The 25,100-nt window shown below is 50.0% G+C and overlaps 1 protein-coding gene across 1 annotated transcript in view; it reads right to left on the bottom strand.

The window, feature by feature from the left end:
- Nucleotides 1-299: 299 nt before the first annotated feature.
- LOC140719875 (uncharacterized) overlaps nucleotides 300-25,100 on the bottom strand; it is a 70,033-nt gene continuing 45,232 nt past the window's right edge. The window contains exons 5-10 of the mRNA XM_073034801.1: nucleotides 8,977-9,066; nucleotides 4,979-5,095; nucleotides 3,589-3,693; nucleotides 2,748-2,890; nucleotides 1,439-1,503; nucleotides 300-560 (exon numbers count right to left, since the gene is read on the bottom strand). Of these exons, the coding sequence (XP_072890902.1) occupies nucleotides 368-560; nucleotides 1,439-1,503; nucleotides 2,748-2,890; nucleotides 3,589-3,693; nucleotides 4,979-5,095; nucleotides 8,977-9,066 (713 nt within the window). The 3' untranslated portion in view covers nucleotides 300-367. The remainder of the gene's footprint in view (nucleotides 561-1,438; nucleotides 1,504-2,747; nucleotides 2,891-3,588; nucleotides 3,694-4,978; nucleotides 5,096-8,976; nucleotides 9,067-25,100) is intronic.

Raw genomic sequence — 25,100 nt, 5'->3', positions numbered from 1 at the left:
GTGTTAGAGGGAACGGAGTGGAGAAGGAGAGAGTGCGGTAGAGAGGGGAGAAAGGGAGAGAAATACAAAGAGGTTGGAAGAGGGAGTGCTGAAATAGCGGTTGGACAAAGGTCGAGGAAGTAGGATGAGGAGAGAGGGTAGAGAGTGTTAGTGGGAGTGGGGAAGACCGAGATGAGGGAGGGATGGCGAGAAAGAAGAGGACAGATGGAGAGTGGGGTTTTCCATGTGTGGTGGGGAGAATGGGGTTGCGAAAAGAGTAGAATATAGTAGCAGGTAGGGACAGAGACTGCAGGGAGGATTTTGAGAGGATGGGCTGAGTGAGAGTGGAGGAGAGATAAGGAAGGGAAAGACAGGGTAATCATTTGATTCAAGTCGGCTCTTCTGGCTGTTGACAGAGAAGCTGAATGTTTGCAGGGATCTCCGGCCAGCAGGGGGCAGACTTCACGCAGATGAAATGGTGTTTATCATGAAGGCAATAGTCACTCCCTCCACTCGATGTGCATGCACTGCAGGAGCACCTTCCGGAGGACACATTGTACAGCAGACCAGTGGCATCATCCCTATCAATAAATGGTTAAAAAATGTGAACAGAGACAAAACAGATCCGGCGGAACACGAGCCCGTCGCCAATCTAATCCCATTAAATCCGGGCAATAACCACAGCCTTGTGCCGTTCCTAAAATAATTCCAGTGTCCCAATGTCTCCCCACTGCTCTGTGTTAGTCGACAGATTAATCCAACTACACCACCTCCCCCACAGCCACCGTTCGGTCGTCCCGCGGTCTCCACAGTCCGGTGGCAGTCCCGGTGCGAATCGAACACACCCATTTCTCCCGTCAGATCTATTTGAGTCCCCAAGCAAATCCAAATATCCCAAACCCCACAGACGTACGCGGTTCCGGAATTAATCCCATTGGCACAATCTGATCCTGCAACCCTCTGTCGGTCCCAAAATTACATCCCACGGCTCCTCTCCCGCCCGACAGTTTATGTCCGTCTCCAGGTTAATCCCATTGCCTCTCACTGCTCCCTAAGCCCTGTGTCAGTCAGCAGACTGGGCCCACTGACCGACTCTGTACCCACATCCCCGTATCGGTCTCCAAACTAATCCAGTTGTCCCACTCTCTACCCCCAGATCAGTGTCAGACCCCAAACTGATTCCACTGCATCTCCCAATCCCAGCAGCACTGCGTCAGTATCCAAAATAATCCCAGGGAAATAATCTCCGGAGCCCACTGACAATCGGCAAAAGTATTTCACTGCCCTGTCCTGTGACAGACACGTATCGCTCCCTAAAATATTCCACTTGTATCATCATCTCCCGAAAACAAATTCCAGTACCCCACCCTCTTCTCACAATCCTACTTCAGTCCGTAAACAAATCCCATTTTCTCTCCTCATTCCCCATCTCCCACTCACAGATCAGTCCAAATCTCACCCGTTCGCGCATTTTCCAACCCAGTAAGTAACGTTCCAGCGGACAAGAGAGTCGAAAACAAAACTCTGTAAAATTAAATTCCTTTCATTAATGCCGAGAATGGAAAACCGTTTACGGGAGAGTGTGATGAGATGGTGCGGAGGGAGTTTCACTCTGTGTCTGACCCCGGGAGTGGGTGTTGGGACGGTGAGGAGGGAGATTCACTCTGTGTCAGACCCCGGGAGTGTGTGATTGGACCGTGTGCAGGGAGATTCACTCTGTGTCTGACCCCGGGAGAGTGTGATGGGACCGTGTGCAGGGAGATTCACTCGGTGTCTGATACCGGGAGTGTGTGATGGGACGGTGTGCATGGAGATTCACTCTGTCTCTGAGCACGGGAGAGTGTGATGAGACCGTGTGCAGGGAGATACACTCTGTGTCTGATCCCGGGAATGTGTGATGGGACCGTGTGCAGGGAGATTCACTCGGTGTCTGATACCTGGTGTGTGTGATGGGACGGTGTGCAGGGAGATTCACACTGACTCTGACCCCGGGAGAGTGCGATGAGACCGTGTGCAGGGAGATACACTCTGTGTCTGATCCCGGGAATGTGTGATGGGACTGTGTGGAGGGAGATTCACTCTGTGTCTGACCCCGGAAGTGTGTGATCGGACCGTGTGTAGGAAGCTTCTAATTGTGACAGACACCGGGAGTGTGTGATGAGTCGGTCTGGAGGGAGCATCAGTCTGTGTCTAACCCCGGTAATATCTGATTGTATGGTGTGGAGGGAGTTTCGCCATGTGTCTGATCCCGGGAGTGTGTGATAGGACGGTGTGGAGGGAGATTCACTCTGTCTGGCCCCGGGAGTGCGTGAAGGGACTGTGTGGAGGGTTATTCACTCTGTCTCTGACTCCGGGAGAGTGTGATGGGACCGTGTGCAGGGAGCTTCACTCGGTGTCTGACCCCGGGAGTTTGTGATGGGACGGTGTGGAGGGAGATTCACTCTGTGTCTGACCCCGGGAGTGTGTGATGGGACCGTGTGTAGGAAGCTTCTCAGTGTGACAGAATGCGGGAGTGTGTTGGTGAGACGGTGTGGAAGGAGCCTCAGTCTGTGTCTAACCCCGGTCGCATCTGATTGTATGGTGTGGAGGGAATTTCGCCATGTGTCTGATCCCGGCAGTGTGTGATAGGACGGTGTGGACGGAGATTCACTCTGAGTCTGATCCCGGGAGTGTGTGATGGGAGGGTGTGGAGGGAGATTCACTCTGTGTCGGAGGGTGTGTGATGATTCCTGTGTTACTGTGGGATCTTCTCGTGCTGTCTCACATACCACTTCATCCCTCGAATTGACTTCGACCAGACTGAAGTTACGGTTTGAACATTCTTTCCTCGCTCTGTAGAAAGATGTTGTAAACTTGGATACGTAATAACGCCGGTCTGTATTTGTGACACAGTTCTTTGAACACGTTTGCTCTGGAAATCAGGAACAAGAAACAGTGAGACACAGAGTGAATCTCCCTGCACACTTTCCTATCGCCCACGCCCGGGGAGAAACACAAAATGGAGTTCCCTCCACAATTTCCCATCTCAGATTGACAGGATCCGGCACAGAGTGAAGTTCCCTCCAAATAATCCATCACAGACTCTCCAGTCATGCACAGAATGAGGCTACTTCTGCCCCTCCACTGATACACTCACGGAGACAGACTCAGAAGGATCCTCGCGCTACACCATCCTATCACACACTCAGTGTGTCAGAAACAGAGCGATGCTCCCTCCACGCCGTCCCATCAAGACCCCCGAATCAAACACGAAGTGAAGCTCCCTCCGGGGTCAGAATCTGGGTGTTACTCCCGCCACGGCGTTTCACCACACACGCCCGGGGTCAGACACAGAGTGAATCTCCCTCCACACTTCCCACCACACACTCCCGGGGTCAGACACAGAGTGATTCCACCTCCACAATTTTCCATTACACTCTCCTGCATTCAGTGATAGAGTGAAACTTCCTCCACGCAGCCCCATCACACAGTCACCGGCTCAAAGGCAGAATGAATTACCCTCCATACCATCTCTTCACACACTTCCGATGTCAAGCATAGAGTGACGCTTCCTCGTTCCATGCCTGCTCTGTGATGAGGAGCGGGTGAAAGAGGGGGATGATGTCTCACCTCTTCTGCTGGTCAACAATTCACAGATTTGAGCCTTGGTTTCGTTGACAGATCTGTACTTCGTTTCCATCTCAGTGAACTGGTGACGGAAATTGTTGTGAATTCCTTTAAGAAAAGTCAGATTACAGCTAAGCGAAGAAAGCTTGGATTGAAGGGATGAGTTTAACTCATAGTAGTTTCGGTCGGAGGTGACCTTAGACTGACGAATCTGTGATACTGAGAGTGGTGGTGAAGGATGTTTAGCGTTTACAGTGACAAGTGAGTCAGTGTCACGCAACCGAACGGGTCACAGAGAGTGTTGTGTCAGTGTCACGGTGAAGGGTGTCACAGTGAAGGATGTGCTGGTGGCACAGTGAGAGGCGTCGGCGCCACCTTGAGTGGCGTGTCTGTGTCACTCTGAGGGGTTATCAATGTCCCGGTGAAGGTTTGGTTGTTGTTACCATGGGGGGGGGGGGTCTGCGTCAGTATCGTGCGCGGCATGTCCGGTTGCTGTGAGGGACGTGTCGGTGTCACGATGATAGTAGTTTCTGTGCCCCGGCGAGAGGTGTGCCGGATCACAATGAAGTGTATCTCGATGTCCAGACGATGAGAATATCAGAATGAGGGATGTGCTGGTCTCACAGAGAGGGGTATGTCTGTTTCACGGTGAGAGACATGTCATGGTCATAGTGTGTGTGAGAGTGTCACGCTGAGCATTCTGGCGGTATCACGGAGAGTACTATGTCGGTGTCATTGTGAATTCAGGTCTAGGTATCACGTTCAGGGTTTTGCCTGTGTCAGGGTGAGGTGTGGGTAACTGCGTCAGTGAGCGGTGCATCGGTGTCATGTTGAGGGGTGATACTGTCTCGGTAAGGACTGTTCCAATTACTTCTGAGTCTTTGTCGCGATGCGCAGCGGAGTGGATCACGTTGAGGAGCGTGATGGTGTCACGGTGTACGGTACCTCAGTGTCACGGTGAAGAGCGTGTCGCTGTCACTGTGAGGTGTGTTTCGGTGTCGCCTTGAGGAGTTGATCAGTAATACCGTCAGAGGCATATCTATATTACCGTGAGGGGTGCGTTGCGGTCAGTGTGACTGACCTGTGTGTGTCACGGCGATGGTCGTGTCAGTGTCGCGGTCAGGAGTTTTCTTGTGTCTCGTTGAAGTTCGTGATCGTGGCAGCATTGTTGATGTTATGGTGAATGGCGTGACTGTGTCAGGACGAGTCTTTACTGTGTGACGGTAAAGGCCGTGTTTTTATCACGGTTCGGGGTGCGTCCGTGTTGTGGTGATGTGTTTTAGTCGGTGTTACGGTAAGGGGCGTGTCGGTGTCACTGTGGTGTTTTACAATAACAATTAATTCCACTCTCTTTATTTACGGTCTGACCCCACCCGGAGCCCGTTCCACTCACCATGGATCGACAGACCGACCACTATCCCGATGAGGGCGGACGTAACTAGGCAGAGTAGGCAGATCAGACGGTACCGTCTATTTCCGATCTTCACTTTCGACTTCCGTTCTTGCGCAGCTGTGGAGAGGCCACACCAGCATAAGACCATAAGATATAGTAGCAGAATTAGGCGATTAGGAACATCGAGTCTGCCCCGCCATTCAATAATGGGCCGACGGAATTCTTCCTGTCATCCCCACTCCCCTCCCGACTGCAGATACCCATTAATTACCGGGCTAATCAAGAGCCTATCTGCCTCTGCACCCAATAATTTTGCTTTCACAGACGCTAGTGGCAACATATTCCACAGATTTAACAACCTCTGAATAAAGTAATTTCTCCGCATCTGAGTTCTAAAAGGACGTCGTTCAATCGGAAAGTCGTGGCCACTTGCCCTAGAATCGCTTACCATTGGAAATAACATTTCCATATCTAAACTGTTCACGCTTTGAAGATTCGGTAAGTTTCTATGAGAGGCCCCCTCATTCCCCTAAACTCCAGGGAATACAGCCCAAGAGCTGCCGGATGATCCTCATACAGCGACCCTCTCAATCCTGGAGTCATTCTCCTGAATCTTCTCTGAACCATTTCCAATGCCAATATTTATGAGAAGCCCAAAGCTGCACACAATACTCTCAGTGTGGTCTCACGAGCGCCTTTTGGTGCCTCAACATCACATCCCTGCTCTTATATTCTGTACCTGAATGTCAACATTTTATTCGCTTTCTTCACCACCAACTGAACTTAGGGGTTAACCTTTAGGGTCACTTGCAAAACTACTCCCAAATGCCTTTGCAACTCTGCATTTTGAATTCTCTCACCATCTAAATAATAGTCTTTTTGTTTATTTCATCTTCCAAAGTGCATGTCCATATAATTTTCAACATTGTGTCTCATTTCCCACTTCTTTCCCCATTCCCCTGAACTATCTGCGTCCCTCTGTAAGCTCTCTGTTTCCTCAACACTTCCCGCTCCTCCACCTTTCTTTGTATAATCGGCAAATTCTGCACAAGTCCATGACTCATATGGTCCAAATCTTTGACAGACATTGTAGAATTCAGCGGTCCCAACACCGACCCCTGTGGAACTCCACTGGTAACCGGCAGCCAGCCAAAATAGGATCCCTTCATTCCCACACTCACTTTTCTGCCGATCAGCCAATGCTCCACCCGTGCTAGAAACTTCTCTGTAATTCTACGGGCTCTGCTCTTCCTAAGCAACCTCATGTGCGGTATATTGTCAAAGGCCTTCTAAAAATCCAAAACCTCTATCGATTCCTGAAAGATCATTGTTGACGCCTCGGCAATCTCTCTGCCTACTACCTTCAGAACCCGAGGGTGCATTCCATCAGGTCCATGAGATTTAATCCCGTGGTCCAAGTCACTGACATGCTCAGTTACCTTCAGCCGTAATCGCTCAGAGTCCAAATTCCTGGACTCGGCAAAGGCTGAGAAGTGTCTAACTGATTTCTGATGTGTTTTTCTCTCTCCTACGCGATTGATTAAGTTGGAGTTCTGGGTGTTGTCTCCGTCAACTTCATTTGGGAGCTTGACTGGGTCCCTCAGGGGAAGCTTATCCAGATGATTATGATACAGGGGATCCATGGGGAATCGGCCGTCTGGATTCAGAGTTTATTGTTTTTTCACAGTTGTATTATTGTCTGCCCACTTTTTGTTCTTTTTCCACAAATCGGATACATGACGGGCTAAACTCTTAAATTCTCCAGCCAGATCTGTGACTGATCTACTGTCGCATTGAACTTTTTAATTTGGCAGTTTTCAACATGATCCACAAGAGTACCCATCTTCACATCATGTGCAACTCACAAACTCATCCATCTACAGTTTCAACCCGATCATTTATATACATCACAGACAGCAGGTGGAACGAGCTCGCAGATGAATTAAAATTTGAAACACTTGGGCAAATGACACCGGACACTTTCAGAATGGCGTCACTACTGTGAACTCTGACCTGTTTGTGCACTAGTTGGCATCCCTCCGGGTCCCGAGGTGATGTGAGCATTGTCTTCCTCATCGATGAGGGGATCGTCTCTCCGAAAGTTCAGCTCTGAGTAGGTGGAGATCAACCCATCTGGGACAGAGAGTCGGACAGGCCGGTCAGGGAGAGAATGAGACAACGGTAGAGAATGAGGGAAAGAGTCGCGGAGAGAGAGAAGAGATAGCAGAGGAGAGAGAGGAGTAAGCGAGAGGGAGAGAGGGGTAATCGGGGGAATGTGAAAGAGAGGGAGCAGAGAGTGTGGGAAAGGGGAAAATGGGGAAAGGTAAGCAGATAGAGGGGAATGTCAACGCAGAGAGCAGGAGTCGTAGAAGGGGAGAGATGTGGAAAAGAGAGAGAAGAGTTGGGAATGGGGAGAAAGCGTGAGAGTGTGCGGTAGGGAAAGGAAATAGTGGAGGAAAAAAAGAGGATCAGAGAGGATCAGTGTGTGAGAGATAGGGGAAGAAAGGAGGCAGGGGAGAGAGAGGAAAGAGAGTGATGAGAGAGTTGGTTTGGAACGGTGTCAGTGTTATAAACATTTTATAAAGTTCTCGTTCCTCGGAATAAAGTTCCGGCCATGCCACAGCACTCCCTGCTCCCGCACCCGCCCCATCACACAGCTCCCCTCAGTGCCCCCAGTTTAACCCCCTCTCACGGTACTCACACCACACAAAAAAAATTCATGGGATTTTCTGCACCGACCCCACCCAGAGAAACTCCTCTTTCCTTTCCACAGTCCTCCCTCTGTACAACCACGCCTGTTGCTCTGTCTCCACCCCGACCAATCCCAGAGCGCTCCTTCCTCACCGACCCTCCCATAGAGCCCGTCTCTCATTCCTTTCCACAGCCCTCCCTCTGTACAACCCCGCCTGTTGCTCTGTCTCCACCCCGACCCTTCCCAGAGCGCTCTCCCTCCTCACCGACCCTCCCATAGAGCCCGTCTCTCATTCCTTTCCACAGCCCTCCCTCTGTACAACCCCGTCTGTTGTTCTGCCTCCACTCCGACCCTTCCCAGAGCGATCCTTCCTCACCGACCTACCGACCTCTCATCCAGTCTCGCACGCATTGCTCCTGACCTATTGACTAATAGGGAACAATCAGGGTTAACTGTGCGCTTGGGATGAGATTTCTCGACAGGAAGATGCACATCATCTGATCAGAGTCAAACCAATAAAGTGAAACTGACCTCCATTCCTCCGGACCTGGGGAGCAGAGAGGGATTTAAAATGAAGTTCCACATACGATACATCAGGTTTAGCTGGGGACAGAACAGTGAGAGTCAGAAACAGGGTGAGGCTCCCTCCACACCGTCCCATCACACACTCCCGGGGTTAGACACAGAGTGAATCTCTCTCCACACCGTCCCATCACCCACTCCCGGGGTCAGACACAGAGTTAAATCTTCCTTCACTCTGTCCCATAATGGGGGACAGACTGCTCTTTGGAGCGTACATGCTTGTGGGGGTCTTGGCAGAGGTATTTAAAATTATGAGGGGGATCGAGTTGATGTGGATAGGCTTTTTCCATTGAGAGCAGGGGAGATTCGAACAAGAGGACATGATTTGAGAGTTAGGGGGCAAAAGTTTAAGAATAGTAGGAAGGGGAATTTCTTTACTCAGAGAGTGGTAGCCGTATGGAACGAGCTTCCAGTAGAAGTGGTAGAGGCAGGTTCGGTATTGTCATTTAAAGTGAAATTGGATAGGCATATGGATATGAAAGAAATGGAGGTTTATGTGCTGAGTGCGGGCCAGTGGGACTAGGTGAGAGTAAGCGTTCGGCACGGACTGGAAGGGCCGAAACGGCCTGTTAACGTGCTGTAATTGTTATATGGTTGTTATATGGTTTATATTATACAGTCCCGTGATCAGAAAAGGAGTGACGCTCCCTCTACACCCGCCATTACAAACTCCCCGGGTTAGAAAGAGACTGAAACTCCCTCACTCCATCTCTGCCCCACTCACCTCCCGATGGAGACAGTGAGTCCGATTTTACGAACTGCTTTTTCATGTAGGTCTCGCTCTTGGCCATCCTGTCGATGGCTCTCTGCGTCTCTGAGCTCAGCGAGGGGAAGCAACCGTTGTCAGAGGAAGCCTGTGTTGACAAGTGGATCAGAACGAGACCAGCAAACACCGGATGAGCAGCCGAAGAGGAGAGGAGCCGACCGCAGAGGGAGGAAGCGCTGGGGACGAGGGAGATTGAGGGTATGAGAGGGGGTAGTCTGTAGCGATTAGAGTGGCGCGGGGAGAAGAGTAGTGCAAGTGGAGAGAAACAGAGGGAGGGAGAGCGAGGGGAAGGTTACGGTTTGGCGGAAAGAGAATCGTGAATTACAGGGGTTAGAAAAGGGTATCACTGAAAGAAGGGGAGGGCAAAAACTGGGAGGGAATGGAGAGAGAGGGGTAGAAATAGAAAGGGAGGATTGTTGGAGAGATTCAATTTCGCCCCTCTCTCCAGCTCTCTGCTTTTTCCTCTACTCCCTCTGTCTCCTCTGCCTTTCTATCTCACATCCTTCACTGAAAGCGAAGGGGGAAGTGAAAGGAAATGGGGGTAAGGGTATTGGATAAAGGGGTGATAGTGCGGGAGGCGATGTGCTGTAGCGGCTGTGTGTGTGTGTGTGTGTGTGGGTGTGTGGGTGTGTGGGTGTCTGTGTGTGCGTATGTGTGTGTGTGTGCGTGTGTGTGTGTGTGTGAGAGAGAGAGAGAGAGAGAGAGAGAGAGAGAGAGAGAGAGAGAGAGAGAGAGAGAGAGAGAGAGAGAGAGAGAGAGAGAGAGTCTCGGCATCGGCCGAACAAGCACTCCCGGGATCAGACATAAGTGCAGCTCCTTCCATACCGTCCCATTGCACAGTCCCAGGGTCACACACAGAGCTAATTTGCCGCCTCACAGTCCTATAACACATTAACGGATTCAGAAACAGATCGAATCTCCCTCTTCACTCCCAGTTTTTCAGCGTTCCTGTAGTCTCCAACACAGAGTCTGTCTCAGAGATTATAAGTGTGTCTGAGAGACCAGAAGTGGAACAGAGGAGGGTGAGGGAGTGGAAAGAGGGCTGTGGAGGGGTGGTGAGTTTCCAGTCACTGGGCGGAAATGGTGTGAAACCACACGACCGGCCTGTACACACAGAGACGTAGAGAAGCTCAGAAGCGAGAAATCGATATCCGGTGGAAATGAGCAGCAGTAACTCCAACGTTGTGCAAGGAGATGACCACGTGTCTGACCCCGGCAGTGTGTGATGGGGGAGTGGTGGAGTGTGGAGAGCCATTCACTCTGTTTCTGCCACCTGGGTTGTGAAATAGGACGGTGTGGAGGGCGACTCACCATGTGTCTGACTCCAGAAGTGTGTGTTGGGACGGTTTGGAAGGACGTTGATTCTGCGTCTGACCCGTAGAGTGTGTGATGGGACGGTATGGATGGAGATTCACTCTGTGTCTGACCCCGGGAGTGTGTGATGTGACGGTGTGGAGGGAGATTCACTCTGTGTCTGACCCCAGGAGAATGTTATAGAACGTTGTGGAGGGAGCCAGTCAGTGTGTCTGATCCCCGAAGAATGAAATGGGATAGAGTGGAGGGAGTGTTACTCTGGTGTGAATATATCACACATCTCAATTCCTCATTTGAATTTATTTCAAGAGGCTTTGGAGCAGAGGTAGAGCAATGTTGCTTTGCCCCATCGTCAGCTCTAAAAAATAGGAACAATAAACAGTGAAGCTGTCTCCTCCGCGTCAATTAGATCCACGGGTAGTCAGACACAGAATGGGCATCGTCTTACATATGAGCATCACACTTTCTAGGCGTCAGGTGTAAAGTGAAGATCCCTCCGAACCGTCCGGGTTCGGCGGGAAGAGACAGAGTGAAGCTCCTTATTCACTCTCCATCAAATTATCCTGTTGTCAGACATACAGAGAAGTTCCTACACACTCTCCCAAAACACCTTCCCGGGATCAGACACAGAATCAAGATTCCAAAACACAGTCCCACAACATACGAACTGCGCTAGGAAACAGAGTAAAGTTGCCTCCACTCCGTCCAATTTCACACTCCCGGGGTCAGACACAGAGTGAATCTCCCTCTTCACTCCCTCTCTCCCTCTCACCAATCACCATTTTTCAGCGTTCTTGCAGTTTACAACTGTGTGGCTCCGAGATTATAAGTGTGTCTGAGAGACCAGAAGTGGAACAGAGGAGGGTGGGGGAGTGGAAAGTGGGCTGTGGAGGGGTGGTGAGTTTCCAGTCACTGGGTGGAAATAGTGTGAAACCACACGACCGGCCTGTACACACAGAGACGTAGAGAAGCTGAGAAGCGAGAAATCGATATCCGGTGGAAGTGAGCAGCAGTAACCCCAACGTTGTGCAGGGAGTTGACCACGTGTCTGACCCCGGGAGTGTGTGATGGGACGGTATGGAACGTATAACAGAAAACGATGCAGCACATTTCTGGCCCTTCGGCCCACTTTTTTGCCGACCCATATAAACCCCCAACGTAAATTCCCTCATATGCCTGTCCAGTAGTTTCTTAATTTTCACTAGTGTATGTGCCTCCAACACTGAATCAGGCAGTGCGTTCCACGCACCAACCACTCTCTAAGTAACAGTCATTCTGCTAATCTCTCCTTTGAACTCTGCCCCCCTTACCTTAAAGCCATTTCCTCTTGTATTGTGCAGTGGTGTCCTGGGGAAGAGGAGCTGGGTGTCCACTCTGTCTATTCCTCTTAATATCTTGTAGATATCTTTCATGTCTCCTCTCATCCTCCTTCTCTCCAGATAGTAAAGCCCCAGCTCGCCTAACCTGTGTTTTACAGAGCTGCATCAATAAGCCGCGACTAAACTATGAGGCGACTTTTAGGGATCTGTGGACTTGTACACCCAGATCCCTCTGCTCCTCCACACTACCAAGTATCCTGTCATTTACTTTCTACTCTGCCTTGGAGTTTGTCCATCCAAAGTGTACCACCTCACACTTCTCCGGGTTGAACTCCATCTGCCACTTCTCAGCCCACTCTTGCATCCTATCAATGTCTCTCTGCAGTCTTCGACAATCCTCTGCACTATCTACAACACCACCAACCTTTGCGTCATCTGCAAACTTGACAACCAATCCTTCTACCCCCACGAAAAGTAGGGGTTCCAGAACCGATCCTTGTGGGACAACACTAGTCACAACCCAATCTGAATGTACCCCCTCCCCCACGACCCTCTGCCTTCTGCAGGCAACCCAATTCTGATTCCACCTGGCCAAACATCCCTGGTTCCTATGCCTTCTGACTCTTTCAATATGCCTACATATTGGAACCTTGTCAAATTCCTTACTAAAATACGTGTAGAAATAGATCCACTGCACTAACCTCATCTATATGCCTGGTCACCTCCTCAAAGAACTCTATCAGGATGGTTAGACACGACCTGCCTTTCCCAAAGCCATGCTGACTGTCCCTGATCAGAGCATGATTCTCTAAATGCCCATAGATCCTTTCCCTAAGAATCCTTTCCAACAACTTTCTCACCACAGACGTCAGACTCTCTGGTTTATAATTATCCAGACAATTCCTACTAACCTTTTGAAGAAGAGGACTGCATTCTCCTCCCTCCAGTCCTCCGGTACCACCCTCTGATTCTATCCTTTTCAGTGAGGCAAATGGAGGGAGTTAAACTCTGTCTAATTATGGGAGTGTGTGATGTAACGGCATAGAGGGAGATTCGCTTTGTGTCTCACCCCAGGAGAGTGCAATTTGACAGTGTACAGGGTCTATATTCTCTGTCGAGTCCCGGGAGTGTGTAATGGGGCTGTGTGGAAAGTGATTCACCATATGTCTGACCCCAGGACTTTGTGATTGGGCGGTGGGGATGGGGATTCACCATGTGCTTGACACCGGGAGAGTGTGATAGGACAGTATGGAGGGAGTTACACCCTGTGTATGACCCCGGGAATGTGTAATTGGAGAGCATAGAGGGAGCATCATTCTGGTGTGTATCTATCACACATAACTTTTCCTCTTTTGAATTTAATTCTAGACGCTGTCAAACAGAGTTAGAACAATGCTGCTGCCCCCAGTCGTCTGCTCTGGAAAATAGGACCAATGAACAGTGAATCTCTCCGCACACCGTTCATCACATTCGCCGGTAGGCAGACAGAGAAAAGGGAATCGTTCCTACCGGCCCATCACACTTTCACGGCTTCAGTTGCAAAGTCACAAAGTCTCTTTCGGCGGTTTAGAGAGAGTAAGTGTAGTTCCCTCTCCACTCTCTCATCAAATAGTACTGTTGGCAGACAGACAGAAGTTTCCAACACAGTCTCCCAAAACACATTCCCGGGGTCAGACACAGAGTGTATCTCCCTCCAAACCGTCCCATCACACACTCCCGGGGTCAGATACAATGTGAATCTCCCTCCACACCGTCCCATCACAAATTCCCGGGGTCAGTCACAGAGTGAATCTCTCTCTTCACTCCCTCTCTCCCTCCCTCCCACCAATCACCAGTTTTTCAGCATTCCTGCAGTCTCCAACAGTGTGTCTGTCTCAGAGATAATAAGTGTATGTGAGACCAGAGATAAAACAGAGGAGGGTGGGGGAGTGGAAAGAGGGCTGTGGACAGGTGGTGAGTTTCCAGTCACTGGCAGGAAATGGTATGAAACCACACGACCGGCCTGTACACACAGAGACGTAGAGAAGCTCAGAAGCGAGAAATCGATATCCGGTGGAAGTGAGCAGCAGTAGCACCAACGTTGTGCAAGGAGCTGACCATGTGACTGACCCCGGGTGTGTGTGATTGAACTGGTATAGAACATATAACAGAAAACGATACAGCATAGTACTGGCCCTTCGGCCTACAATGTTGTGCCGACCCTTATACGCTGCTCCCATATAAAACCCCACATTAAATACCCCATAAACCTGTTTGGTTGTCCACCACTGACTCAGGCAGTGCATTCCACGCACCCACCACTCTCTGAGGAAAAATCCTTCCTCTGATATTACCCTTGAACTTTGCTCCACTGACCATAAAGCCATGTCCTCTTGTTTTGAGCAGCGGTTTCCTGGGGAAGAGGCGCTGGCTGTCCACTCTATCTTTTCCTCTTAATATCGTGTACACCTCTAACATGTCTCCTCTCATCCTACTTCAGTCCAAAGAGTAAAGACCTAGCTCCCTTAATCTCTGCTCATAGTGCACACTCTCTGAACCAGGCAGCATCCTGGTAAATCTCCTCTGCACCCTTTCCACAGATTCAACCTCCTTCCTATATTGAGGCGAGCAGAACTGGACACAGTACTCCAAGTGTGGGCTAACCTGTGTTTTACAGAGCTGCATCAATAAGCCGCGACTCTTAAACTCCGACCCTCGGCTTATGAAAACTAACACTTCATTGGCTGCCTTAACTACACTATCTACCCGTGAGGCAACTTTCAGGGATCTGTGGACACGTACCCCGCCTTGGAGTATGTTCTTCCAAAGTGCACCACCTCACACTTCTCCGGGTTGAATTCTATTTGCCACTTCTCAGCCCAGTTCAGCATGCTATCAATGGCTCTCTGCAATCTTCGAGATTTTTCTACACTGGCCGCAACACCACCAACCTTTTTGTCGCCTGCAAATTTGCCAACCAGCCCTTCTACACCAACATTAGGTCGTTAATAAAATCACACAATGTAGAGGTCCCAGAACCGATCCCTGCGGGACACGACTCGTCACAGCCTTCCAATCCGAATGTACACATGCTCTCAACACACTGCTTTCTGCAGCCAAGCCAATTCAGAATCTACCTTGACAAACCTCCCTTGTCCACATGCCTTCTGACATTCTGAATAAGCCTACCGTGTAGAACCTTGTAAAATGCCTTACAAAAATTCAAGTAGATTTTTCATCAACTGCGCTGCCCTCACCTATATGCCTGGTCACCTCCTTAAAGAAATCTATCAGCCTTCTTTGAACGGTGTAAAGTTAGGTAAGGGAGAAATACAAACAGATCTTGGAGTCCTTGTTCATCAGTCACTGAAGGTGAATCAACAAGTGCAGCAGGCAGTGAAGAAGTCTAATGGAATTTTGGCCTTTATTACAAAGGAAATTGAGTACAAGAACAAGGAAATACTTTTGCATTTATACAGGGCCCTGATGAGACCACACCTGGAGTATTGTGTACAGTTTTGGTCTCCAGCGTTAAGCAAGGACATCCTGGCTGTGGAGGAAGTGCAGCGTAGATTTACAACGTTAATTCCTGGGATGACAGGACTGTCTTATGCAGAGAGCTTTGAGAGACTGGGCTTGTACACACTGGAATTAAGGAGATGGAGAGGGGATCTGATTGCAACATGTAAGATTATTAAGGGATTGGGCAAGATAGAGGCAGGAAATATGTTCCAGATGCTGGGAGAGTCCAGTACCAGAGGGCATGGTTTGGGAATAAGGGGTAGGTCATTTAGGACAGAGTTAAGGAAAAGTTTTATCTCCCAGAGAGTTGTGGGGGTCTGGAATGCACTGCCTCGGAAGGCAGTGGAGGCCAATTCTCTATATGCTTTCAAGAAGGAGCTAGAGAGCTATCTTATGGATAGGGGAATCAAGGGTTATGGGGAAAAGGCAGGAACCGGGTATTGATAGTAGATGATCAGCCATTATCTCAAAATGGCGGTTCAGGCTCGAAGGGCCGAAAGGACTACTTCTGCACCTGTTGTCTATTGTCTATTGTCTATTCTTAGACGCGAACTGCCCTTCACAAAGACATGCTGACTGTCCCTGATCAGACCCTGATTCTCTAAATGCCCAGAGATCACATCTGTAAGAATCTTTTCCAATAGCTTTCCCACCACAGACGTATGGCTCACTGGTCTTTAATTACCCGGACTATCCCTACTAACCTATTTGAAGAAGGGGACAACATGCGCCTCCCTGCAATCCTGCTGTACCATTCCCGTGGACAACGAGGAATTAAAAATCGTAGCCAGAGGCTCAGGAATGTTTTCCATCGTCTCGTGGAGCAGCCTAGGGACTATTGCTTCAGACCCCGGGGAATTATCCACACTGAATTATTTTAACAGCTTCAACGCCTACTCTCCCTTAATATTAACGTGCTCCAGAACATAAAACTCACTCATACTGTCCTCACCGGAAAAAGTTCTCTCACATTAGTGAATACCGTAGACAAGTAATTATTAATGACCTCGCTCTATTCCACACCCTCCAGGCACATCTTCCCACCTTTGTCTCTAATCGGACCGATCTTCATTCCTCTCAACTTTTTGTTCTTCACATAGTTCAAGAAATCTTTGGCGTTTTGCTTTACCTTTCTCGCCGACGGCTTCTCATGCCCCCTTCGTGCTCTCCTCAGTTCCTTCCTAAGCTCCTTTCCTGCTACACAATATTCCTCAATAGACCCATCTGATCCTTGCTTCCTAAATCTCATGTATACTGCCTAATTCCACCTGACTAGATTCTCCACCGCACTTGTCACCATCGTGCCTTCACTCTACCATTCTTTATCTTTCTCACTGGAACAAATTTAACCCTAACATCCTGCAAGAGATCCCTAAACTTGGAACAAAAATGTCCATGGTACATTTCCCAGAAGAAACATCATCCCAATTCACACACGCACATTCTAGATTTACAGCCTCATAATTTGTCATTCCCCACTTAAAAATGTTCTCTGTCCTCTCTGTTTTGTTTTTTTTTACCGTTTTCCATGAGGCAAATGGAAGCAGTTAAACTCACTCGCTGTCTGAAACCGGTAGTGTATAATGGGACGGCGTGGAGGGAGATTCACCATGTGTCTAACACCGGGAATATGTGAAAAGACAGTAAGGAGAGAGGTCGAATGCTTGTGTGACCACGGGAGTGTGTAATGGGACGCTTTGGAGTGTGCTTCACTCAGTGTCTGACCACGGGGGTGTGTGATGGGACGGTGTGGAGGGAGTTTCACTCTCAGCTAACCACGGGCTGTCTGATTCGACGGTACGGATGGAGTTTAACCATGTGCCCCACGCCGGTACCGTGTGACAGGACTGTATTGAGGGAGAATCCTTCTGTGTCTCAGCCCGGTAATATGTGTTTGTTCGGGGTGGAGGGAGATTGGCTCTGTGTCTGAAACCAGGCGTGTTTGATGGGACGATGTGGAGGGAGATTCACCATGTGACTGTCCCCAGGTGTGTGCGCTGCGACGGTGTGGAGAGCGCATCAATATGCGTCTAACATTGGAACTGTGTGATGGGACTCTGGGAAGGGAGCTTCACTCTATGTCTGAGTGTGTGATGGGACTGTGTGAAGGGCGTTTCGCCATGTGTCTGATCGCGGGACTGTGTGATGGGACGGTGTGGAGGGGGATTCACTCTGTGTCTGACCCCAGGAGTGTGTGATGGGACGGTGTGGAGGGAGATGCACTCTGTGTCTGACTCCGGGATTGTGTGATGGGACGGTGTGGAGGGAGATTCACTCTGTGCCTGACCCCGGGATTGTGTGATGGGACGGTGTGGAGGGAGATTCATTCTGTCTCTGACCCCGGGATTGTGTGATGGGACGGTGTGGAGGGAGATTCATTCTGTCTCTGACCCCGGGCGTGTGTGGTGGACGGCGTGTAGGGAGATCCACTCTGCGTCTGAAACCGGGACGATGTGGAGGGAGACGCTCTGTGTGTCTTACACCCGAAGTATGAAATAGGATGTAGTGGAGGGAGCTTCAGTCTGATATGTACGTAAGTTCTGTCTGGCAGACACATACCTCTTCCTTTTTTGAATGTATTTCAAAACGCTTTGAAAGAGAGTGAGAACATTGCTGCCTCGTCCCATCGGCTTTTCTGGAAAATCGGTCTCTCTCTACAGCGTCCATTACATCCGCTGTCAGTCAGACACAGAATGGGGATCCTTTCACAACGGGCCATCACACATTCCCGGCGTCACCTGTAAAGAGATGATCCCTCCGAACCACCCAATCACATAGACTTTGAGGTTTAGAAATAGAGTGAAGCTCCCTCTGCACGCTACCATCAAATAGTCCTATTGACAGACATAAAGAGAAATTCCTGAAACACTCTCCCAAAACACATTCCCTTGATCAGAATTTGAGTCAAAATGTCAAAGCACAGTTCCAGCACATACAAACAGCTTTAGACACAGAGTAAATTTGCTTTCACACCGTCCAATTTCACTCTCCCGGGGTCAGACACAGATTGAGTTTCTCTCTTCACTCCCTCGCTCCCTCTGAGCAATCACTAGATTTTTTCAGCGTTCCTGTAGTCTACAACAGTGTGTCTGTCTCAGGGATAATAAGTGTGTGTGAGAACACAGATAGAACAGAGGAGGGTGGGGGAGTGGAAAGAGGGTTGTGGAGGGGTGGTGAGTTTCCAGTCACTCTGAGGAAATGTTGTTAAACCACACGACCGGCCAGTACACACAGAGACGTATAGAAGCTGAGAAGCGAGAAATCGATATCCGGTGAAAGTGAGCAGCAGTAACTCCAACGTTGTGCAAGGAGATGACCACGTGTCTAACCCCGGGAGTGTGTGATGGGGGGGAGGGGGGAGAGTGGAGAGTCATTCACTCTGTTTCTGCCACCTGGATTGTGCAATGAGACGGTGTGCAGGGCGACTCACCATGTGTCTGTCTGCAGGAGTGTGTGACGGTACGGTGTGGAGGGCGATTCCCTTTGTGCCTGACCTCGGTAGTATGTGATGGGACGGTATGGAGGGAGATTCACCCTGTGTCTGACCCCGGGAGTGTGTGATGGGACCTTGTGGAAGGACCTTGATTCTGTGTCTGACCCGTAGAGTGTGTGATGGGACGGTGTGGATGGAGATTACCTTTGTGTCTGACCCCGGGAGTTTGTGATCGGACGGCGTGGAGGGAGATTCACTCTGTGTCTGACACCGGGAGAGTGTGACGGGAGGGTGTGGAGGAAGATTCACTCTGTGTCTGACCGGGAGTGTGTGATGGGACGGTGCGGAGGGAGATTCACCCTGAGTCTGACCCCGGGAGTGTGTGATGGGACGTTGTGGAAGGACCTTGATTCTGGGTCTGACTCGTGGAGTGTGTGATGGGACGGTGTGGAGGGAAATTCAGACTGTGACTGACCCCAGGAGAATGTTACAGAACGTTATGGAGGGAGTTTCTCAGTGTGTCTGATCCCCGAAGTATGAAATGGGATGGAGAGGAGGGAGTGTTACTCTGGTGTGAATATATCACACATCTCAATTCCTCATTTGAACTTACTTCAAGACGCTTTGGAGCAGAGGTAGAACAATGTTGCTTTGCCCCATCGTCTGCTCTGAGAAATTGCAACAGTAAACAGTGAAGCTGACCCCTCAGCGTCAATTAGATCCGCGGGTAGACAGACACAGAATGGGCATCGTCTTACATATGTCCATCACACTTGTTTCACAGTTGTAAAGTGAAGATCCCTCCGAACCGTCCGGGTCCGGCGTGTAGAGAAAGAGTGAAGCTCCTTATGCACTCTCGATCAAATTATCCTGTTGTCAGACATACAGAGGAGTTCCTAACACACTCTCCCAAAACACCTTCCCGGGATCAGACACAGTGTCAGGATCCCAAAATAGAGTCCCAGCACATACTAACTGCGCTAGAAAACAGAGTAAAGTTGCTTCCACTCCGTCCAATTTCACACTCCCGGGGTCAGACACAGACTGAATCTCCCTCTTCACTCCATCTTTCGCCTCTCACCAATCACCAGTTTTTCAGCGTTCCTGTAGACTCCAACAGTGTGTCTGTCTCAGAGATAATAAGTGTATGTGGGAACAGAGATAGAACAGAGGAGGGTGGGGGAGTGGAAAGAGTGCTGTGGACAGATGGTGAGTTTCCAGTCAGTGGGAGGAAGGGGAGTGAAACCACACGACCGGCCTGTACATACAGAGACGTAGAGAAGCTCAGAAGCGAGAAATCGATATCCGGTGGAAAAGAGCAGCAGTAACTCCAACGTTGTGCAAGGAGTTGACCACGTGTCTGACCCCGGGAGTGTCTGATTGAACGGTATAGAACATAGAACAGAAAACGATAGAGCACAGTACTGGCCATTCGGCCCACAAAGTTGTGCCGACACTTATACCCTGCTCCCATATAAAACCCCACCTTAAATTCCCCATAAACCTGACTAGTTGTCCACCACTGACTCAGGCAGTGCATTCCACGGTCTGAGTGGAAAAACCTTCCTCTAATATCCCCTTACACTTTGCTCCCCTTACCTTAAAGCCATGTCCTCTTGTATTGAGCAGTGGCGTCCTGGGGAAGTGGCGCTGGCTATCCACTCTATCTTTCCCTCTTAATAACTTGTTCACCTCTAACATGTCTCCTCTCATCCTACTTCTGTCCAGAGAGTAAAGCACTAGATCCCTTAATCTCTGCTCATAATGCATGCTGTCTAAACCAGGCAGCATCCTGGTAAATATCCTGTGCATCCTTTCCACTGCTTCCACATTCTTCCTATAGTGAGGCGAGCAGAACTGGACACAGTACTCCAAGTGTGGGCTAACCTGTGTTTTACAGAGCTGCACTCTTAAACTCTGACCCTCGGCTTATGAAAACTAACACTTCATTGGCTGCCTTAACTACACTACCTACCCGTGAGGCAGCTTTCCGGGATCTGTGGACATGTACCCCCAGATCCCTCTGCTCCTCCACACTTCCATGTATCCTGCTATTTACATATCCTGACAACGAGGACTTAAAGTCGTAGCCAGAGGATCAGGAATGTTTTCCATCTTCTCGTGGAGCAGCCTGGGGACTATTCCTTCAGACCCCGGGGAATGATCCACACTAAATCATTTCAACAACGCCAACGCCTAATCTCACTTAATATCAACGTGCTCCAGAACATCAACCTCACTCATACTGTCCTCACCGGGAAAAGCTCTCTCACATTAGTGAATACCATAGACAAGCAATTATTAATGACTATGCTCTATTCCACAGCTTCCAGGCACATCTTCCCACCTTTGTCTCTAATCGGACCTATCTTTACTCCTCTCATCTTTTTGTTCTTCACATATTTCAAGGATTCCTTGGAATTTTCATTTACCCTTCTCGCCAACGCCGTCTCATGCCCCCTTCGTACTCTCCTCAGTTCCTTGCTAAGCTCCTTTCCTGCTACCAAATATTTCTCAATAGACCCATCTGATCCTTGCTTCCTAAATCTCATGTATGCTGCCTAATTCCACCTGACTAGATACTCCACCGCACTTGTCACCATCTGTCGCTCCCCACTTAAAATGTTCTCCGTCCTCTCTGTGTTTTTACCGTTTTCCATGAGGAAAATGGAGGCAGTTAAACCCGCTGTCTGAAACCGGTAGTGTGTGATGGGACGGCGTGGAGGGAGATTCAACATGTGTCTGACCCAGGGAGTGTGTGATGAGACAGTAAGGAGTGAGATCCAATGCTTTTCTGGCCCCGGGTGTGTGTAATTGGACGCTTTAGAGGGAGCTTCGCTCTGTGCCTGACAGCGGAAGTGTGTGATGGGAAGATGCTGACGGAAATTCACCATGTGTCTTACCCCAGGAGTGTATGCGGAGCAACAATATGTGCCTAACCTTTGGAATGTGGAATGGGACGGTGAGCAGGGAGATGATCAACATGATTTCGATCCCGGGAGTGTTTGATCGAACGGTATGGAGGAAGTTACACCTTCTGTCTGACACCAGGAGTGAGCAATGGGATCCTGGGGATGGATCTTCACCATTTGTCTGACACAAGGCAGATTGTGATGGGACAGTTTGCAGGGAGCTTCACTCTGTGTCTGACCTCGGGAGTGTGTGATGCAACTGCCTGGAGGGCGAATCATTCTGTATCTGTTCCCGGGAGTGTGTGATGAGACGGTGTGGATGGAGTATCACTCTGTGTCTAACCCCGGGAGTTTGTGATGGGACGGTGTGGAGGGAGTTTCAAACTGTGTCTGACCCCGGGAGTGTGTGATGGAACGGTGTGGGGGGGAGATTCACTCTGTGTATGACCCCGGGAGTGTGTGATGGGACGTTGTGGAGGGAGATTCACCATGTGTCTGACCCCGGGAGTGTGTGATGGAACGGTGTGGGGGCAGATTAACTCTGTGTCTGACCCCGGGAGTGTGTGATGGGACGGGTTGGAGGGAGCTTCAGTCTGGTGTGTATGTATCTTCTGTGTGGTTCACACATACTTCTTCGTCTTTTGAATGTATTTCAAGACGCTTGAAAAGAGAGTTAGAACAGTGATGCTTCGTCCCATCGTCTTTTTCTGGAAAATAGGACCAATTTACAGTGAATCTCTCTCCAAACCGTCCATTACATCCACCACTATTCAGACACAGAATGGGGATCCTTCCAGAATCGGCCATCACGTTTTCCCGGCGTCAACTATAAAGAGAAGATCCCTCCGAACTGCCCGATCACAGAGACTTGACGGATTAGGGACAGAGTGATGCTCCCTCTGCACTCTCCCATCAAATCGTCCAGTTGACAGACATAAAGAGAAATTCGCGAAACACTCTCCTAAAACACATTCCCGGGATCAGACATGGAGTCAAGATCGCAAAGCACAGTCCCAGCACAGACAAACAGCGTTAGGCACAGAGTAAAGTTGCTTCCTCCCCGTCTGATCTGAAACTCACGAGGTCAGACACAAAGTGTAGCTCCCTCCACACCGTCCCATCACACACTCCCGGGGTCAGACACAGAGTGAATCTCCCTCAACACCGTCCCATCACACACTCCCGGGGTCAGAGACAGACTGAATCTCCCTCCACACCGTCCCATCACACACTCAGGGGATCAGACACAGAGTGAATCTCCCTCCACACCGTCCTATGACACACTCCCGGGATCAACACAGAGTGAATCTCCCTCCACACCGTCCCATCACCCACTCCCGGGGTCAGACACAGAGTGAATCTCCCTCGACACGGTCCTATCACGCACTCCCGGGGTCAGACACAGAGTGAATCTCCCTCCGCACCGTCCCATCACACACTCCCGGGGTCAGACACAGAGTGAATCTCCCTCCACACGGTCCTATCACGCACTCCCGGGATCAGACACAGAGTGAATCTCCCTCCACACCGTCCCATCACACACTCCCGGGATCAGACACAGAGTGAATCTCCCTCCACACCCTCCCATCACACACAACACGTGTCAGACACAGAGTCTATCTGTCGGCCCACAGTCCGATAACACAGCAACGGATGCAGAAAGAGAGTGAATCTCCCCTCTCACCAATCATCAGAATTCATCGTTCCTGTAATTTCCAACAGTTTGTCTGTCTCAGAGATAATATGTGTATTTGATGCCAGATGTAGAACTGTGGAAGGAGTTGGAGGAGAGAGAGTGCTGCGGAGGGGTGTGACTTTGCAGTCAGACTGCAAAGGCTGGAAGCGTTGAGAAACCACACGACTGACCTGTGCTCGCAGAGACGTAGAGAAACTGAGATCGATATCCGGTGGAAGTGAGCAGAAATAACACCAACGCTGTGGAGGGAGCTTTACTCTGTGCCTGACTCCGGGTGTGTGTGATGGGACGGTGTGGAGGAGATTCACTCTGTGTCTGACCCCGGGAGTGTGTGATGGGACGGTGTGGAGGGAGATTCACTCTGTGCCTGACCCCGGGGGTGTATGATGGGACGGTGTGGAGGGAGCTTCAATCCCTGCCTGACCCCGGGTATGTGTGATGGGACGGTGTGGAGGGAGATTCACTCAGTGTCTGACCCCGGGAGTGTGTGATGGGACGGTGAGGAGGGAGATTCACCATGTGTGTGACACAGGGAGTGTGTCATGGGACGGTGTGGAGGGAGATTCACTCTGTGTCTGACGCCGGGAATGTGTGATGGGACGGTGTGGAGGGAGATTCACTCTGTGTCTGACTCCGGACAGTGTGATGGGACTGTGTGGGGGGAGATTCGCTGTGTGACTGGCCCCGGGATTACGTGATGCGATGGTATGGAGTGAGCTTCTCTATGGGTCTGATCGCCGAATTATGAAAAGGGATGGAGTGGAGGGAGCTTCAGTCTGTTGTAGTTCACACATACCTCTTCCTCTTTTGAACTTATTTCAAGACGCTTTGAAGCTGAGTTAGTACAATGCTGCTTCGGCCCATCGTCTGCTCTGGAAAATAGGACCAATGCACAATGAATCTCTCTGAACAGCGTCCATTACATCCGTCTGTAGTCAGACAGGGATGAGGGAATCGTTCCCACCGGCCGATCACACATTCACTGCTTCAGTTCAAAAGTGTAGATATACTCCTCCCGTCCGATTTCACAGACTCGATGGTTTGGAGACAGAGTGAAACTCCCTCTGCACTGCCCCGTCAAATAATCCTGTTGTCAAACATAAAGAGAAGATCGCAAAACACTTTTTCCAAAACTCATTCCGGGATCAGACAGAGTCAAGATCCCAAAGCACAGTCCTAGCTCGAACAAACAGCTTTAGACACAGAGTAAAGTTGCTTCCACACCGTCCCGTCTCACACACCAGGGGTTAAGCACAGAGTAAAACTCCCATCACATACTCCCGGGGCCAAACTCTGAGTGAAATACCCTCCACACCGTCCCGTCACACACACCCCATATCAGACGCAGAGTGAAGATTTCCTGCGCACTGTCCCACCACCCTCTTCCCGGATCAAACACAGCATTAAGCTCCCGTCGACACCGCCCCATCACACACACCCGGGATCAGACACAGAATGAAGTTCCCGCCCCTCCGTCTAATCACACGGTCCCGGGGTCAGACACAAAGTTAATCTGCCGCCTCACAATCCGATAACACAGTAACGGTTTCAGAAACAGACCGAATCTCCCTTTTCTCTCCCTCTCACCAATCACCAGTTTTTCACTTCCTGTCGACTCCAACAGTGTCTCTCTCTCAGAGAAAATACGTGTGTGAGACCAGAGGTAGAACAGTGGAGAGAGGGGGTGGGCAGCTCGGGTTGTGGAGGGGTGTGACTTTGCAGTCAGACTGCAAAGGCTGGAAGCGTTGAGAAACCACACGACTGGCCTGTGCTCGCAGAGTCGTAGAGAAACTGAGATCGATATCCGGTGGAAGTGAGCAGAAATAACAACAACGCTGTGGAGGGAGCTTTACTCTCTGTCTGACCTTGAGACCGTGTGACCGGATGGTGTGGAGAGAGCTTCACTC

Source organism: Hemitrygon akajei, unplaced genomic scaffold, assembly GCF_048418815.1.
Source record: "Hemitrygon akajei unplaced genomic scaffold, sHemAka1.3 Scf000033, whole genome shotgun sequence".
NCBI classification, from domain to species: Eukaryota; Metazoa; Chordata; class Chondrichthyes; order Myliobatiformes; family Dasyatidae; genus Hemitrygon; species Hemitrygon akajei.
This window is presented reverse-complemented; position numbering and strand designations above follow the sequence as displayed.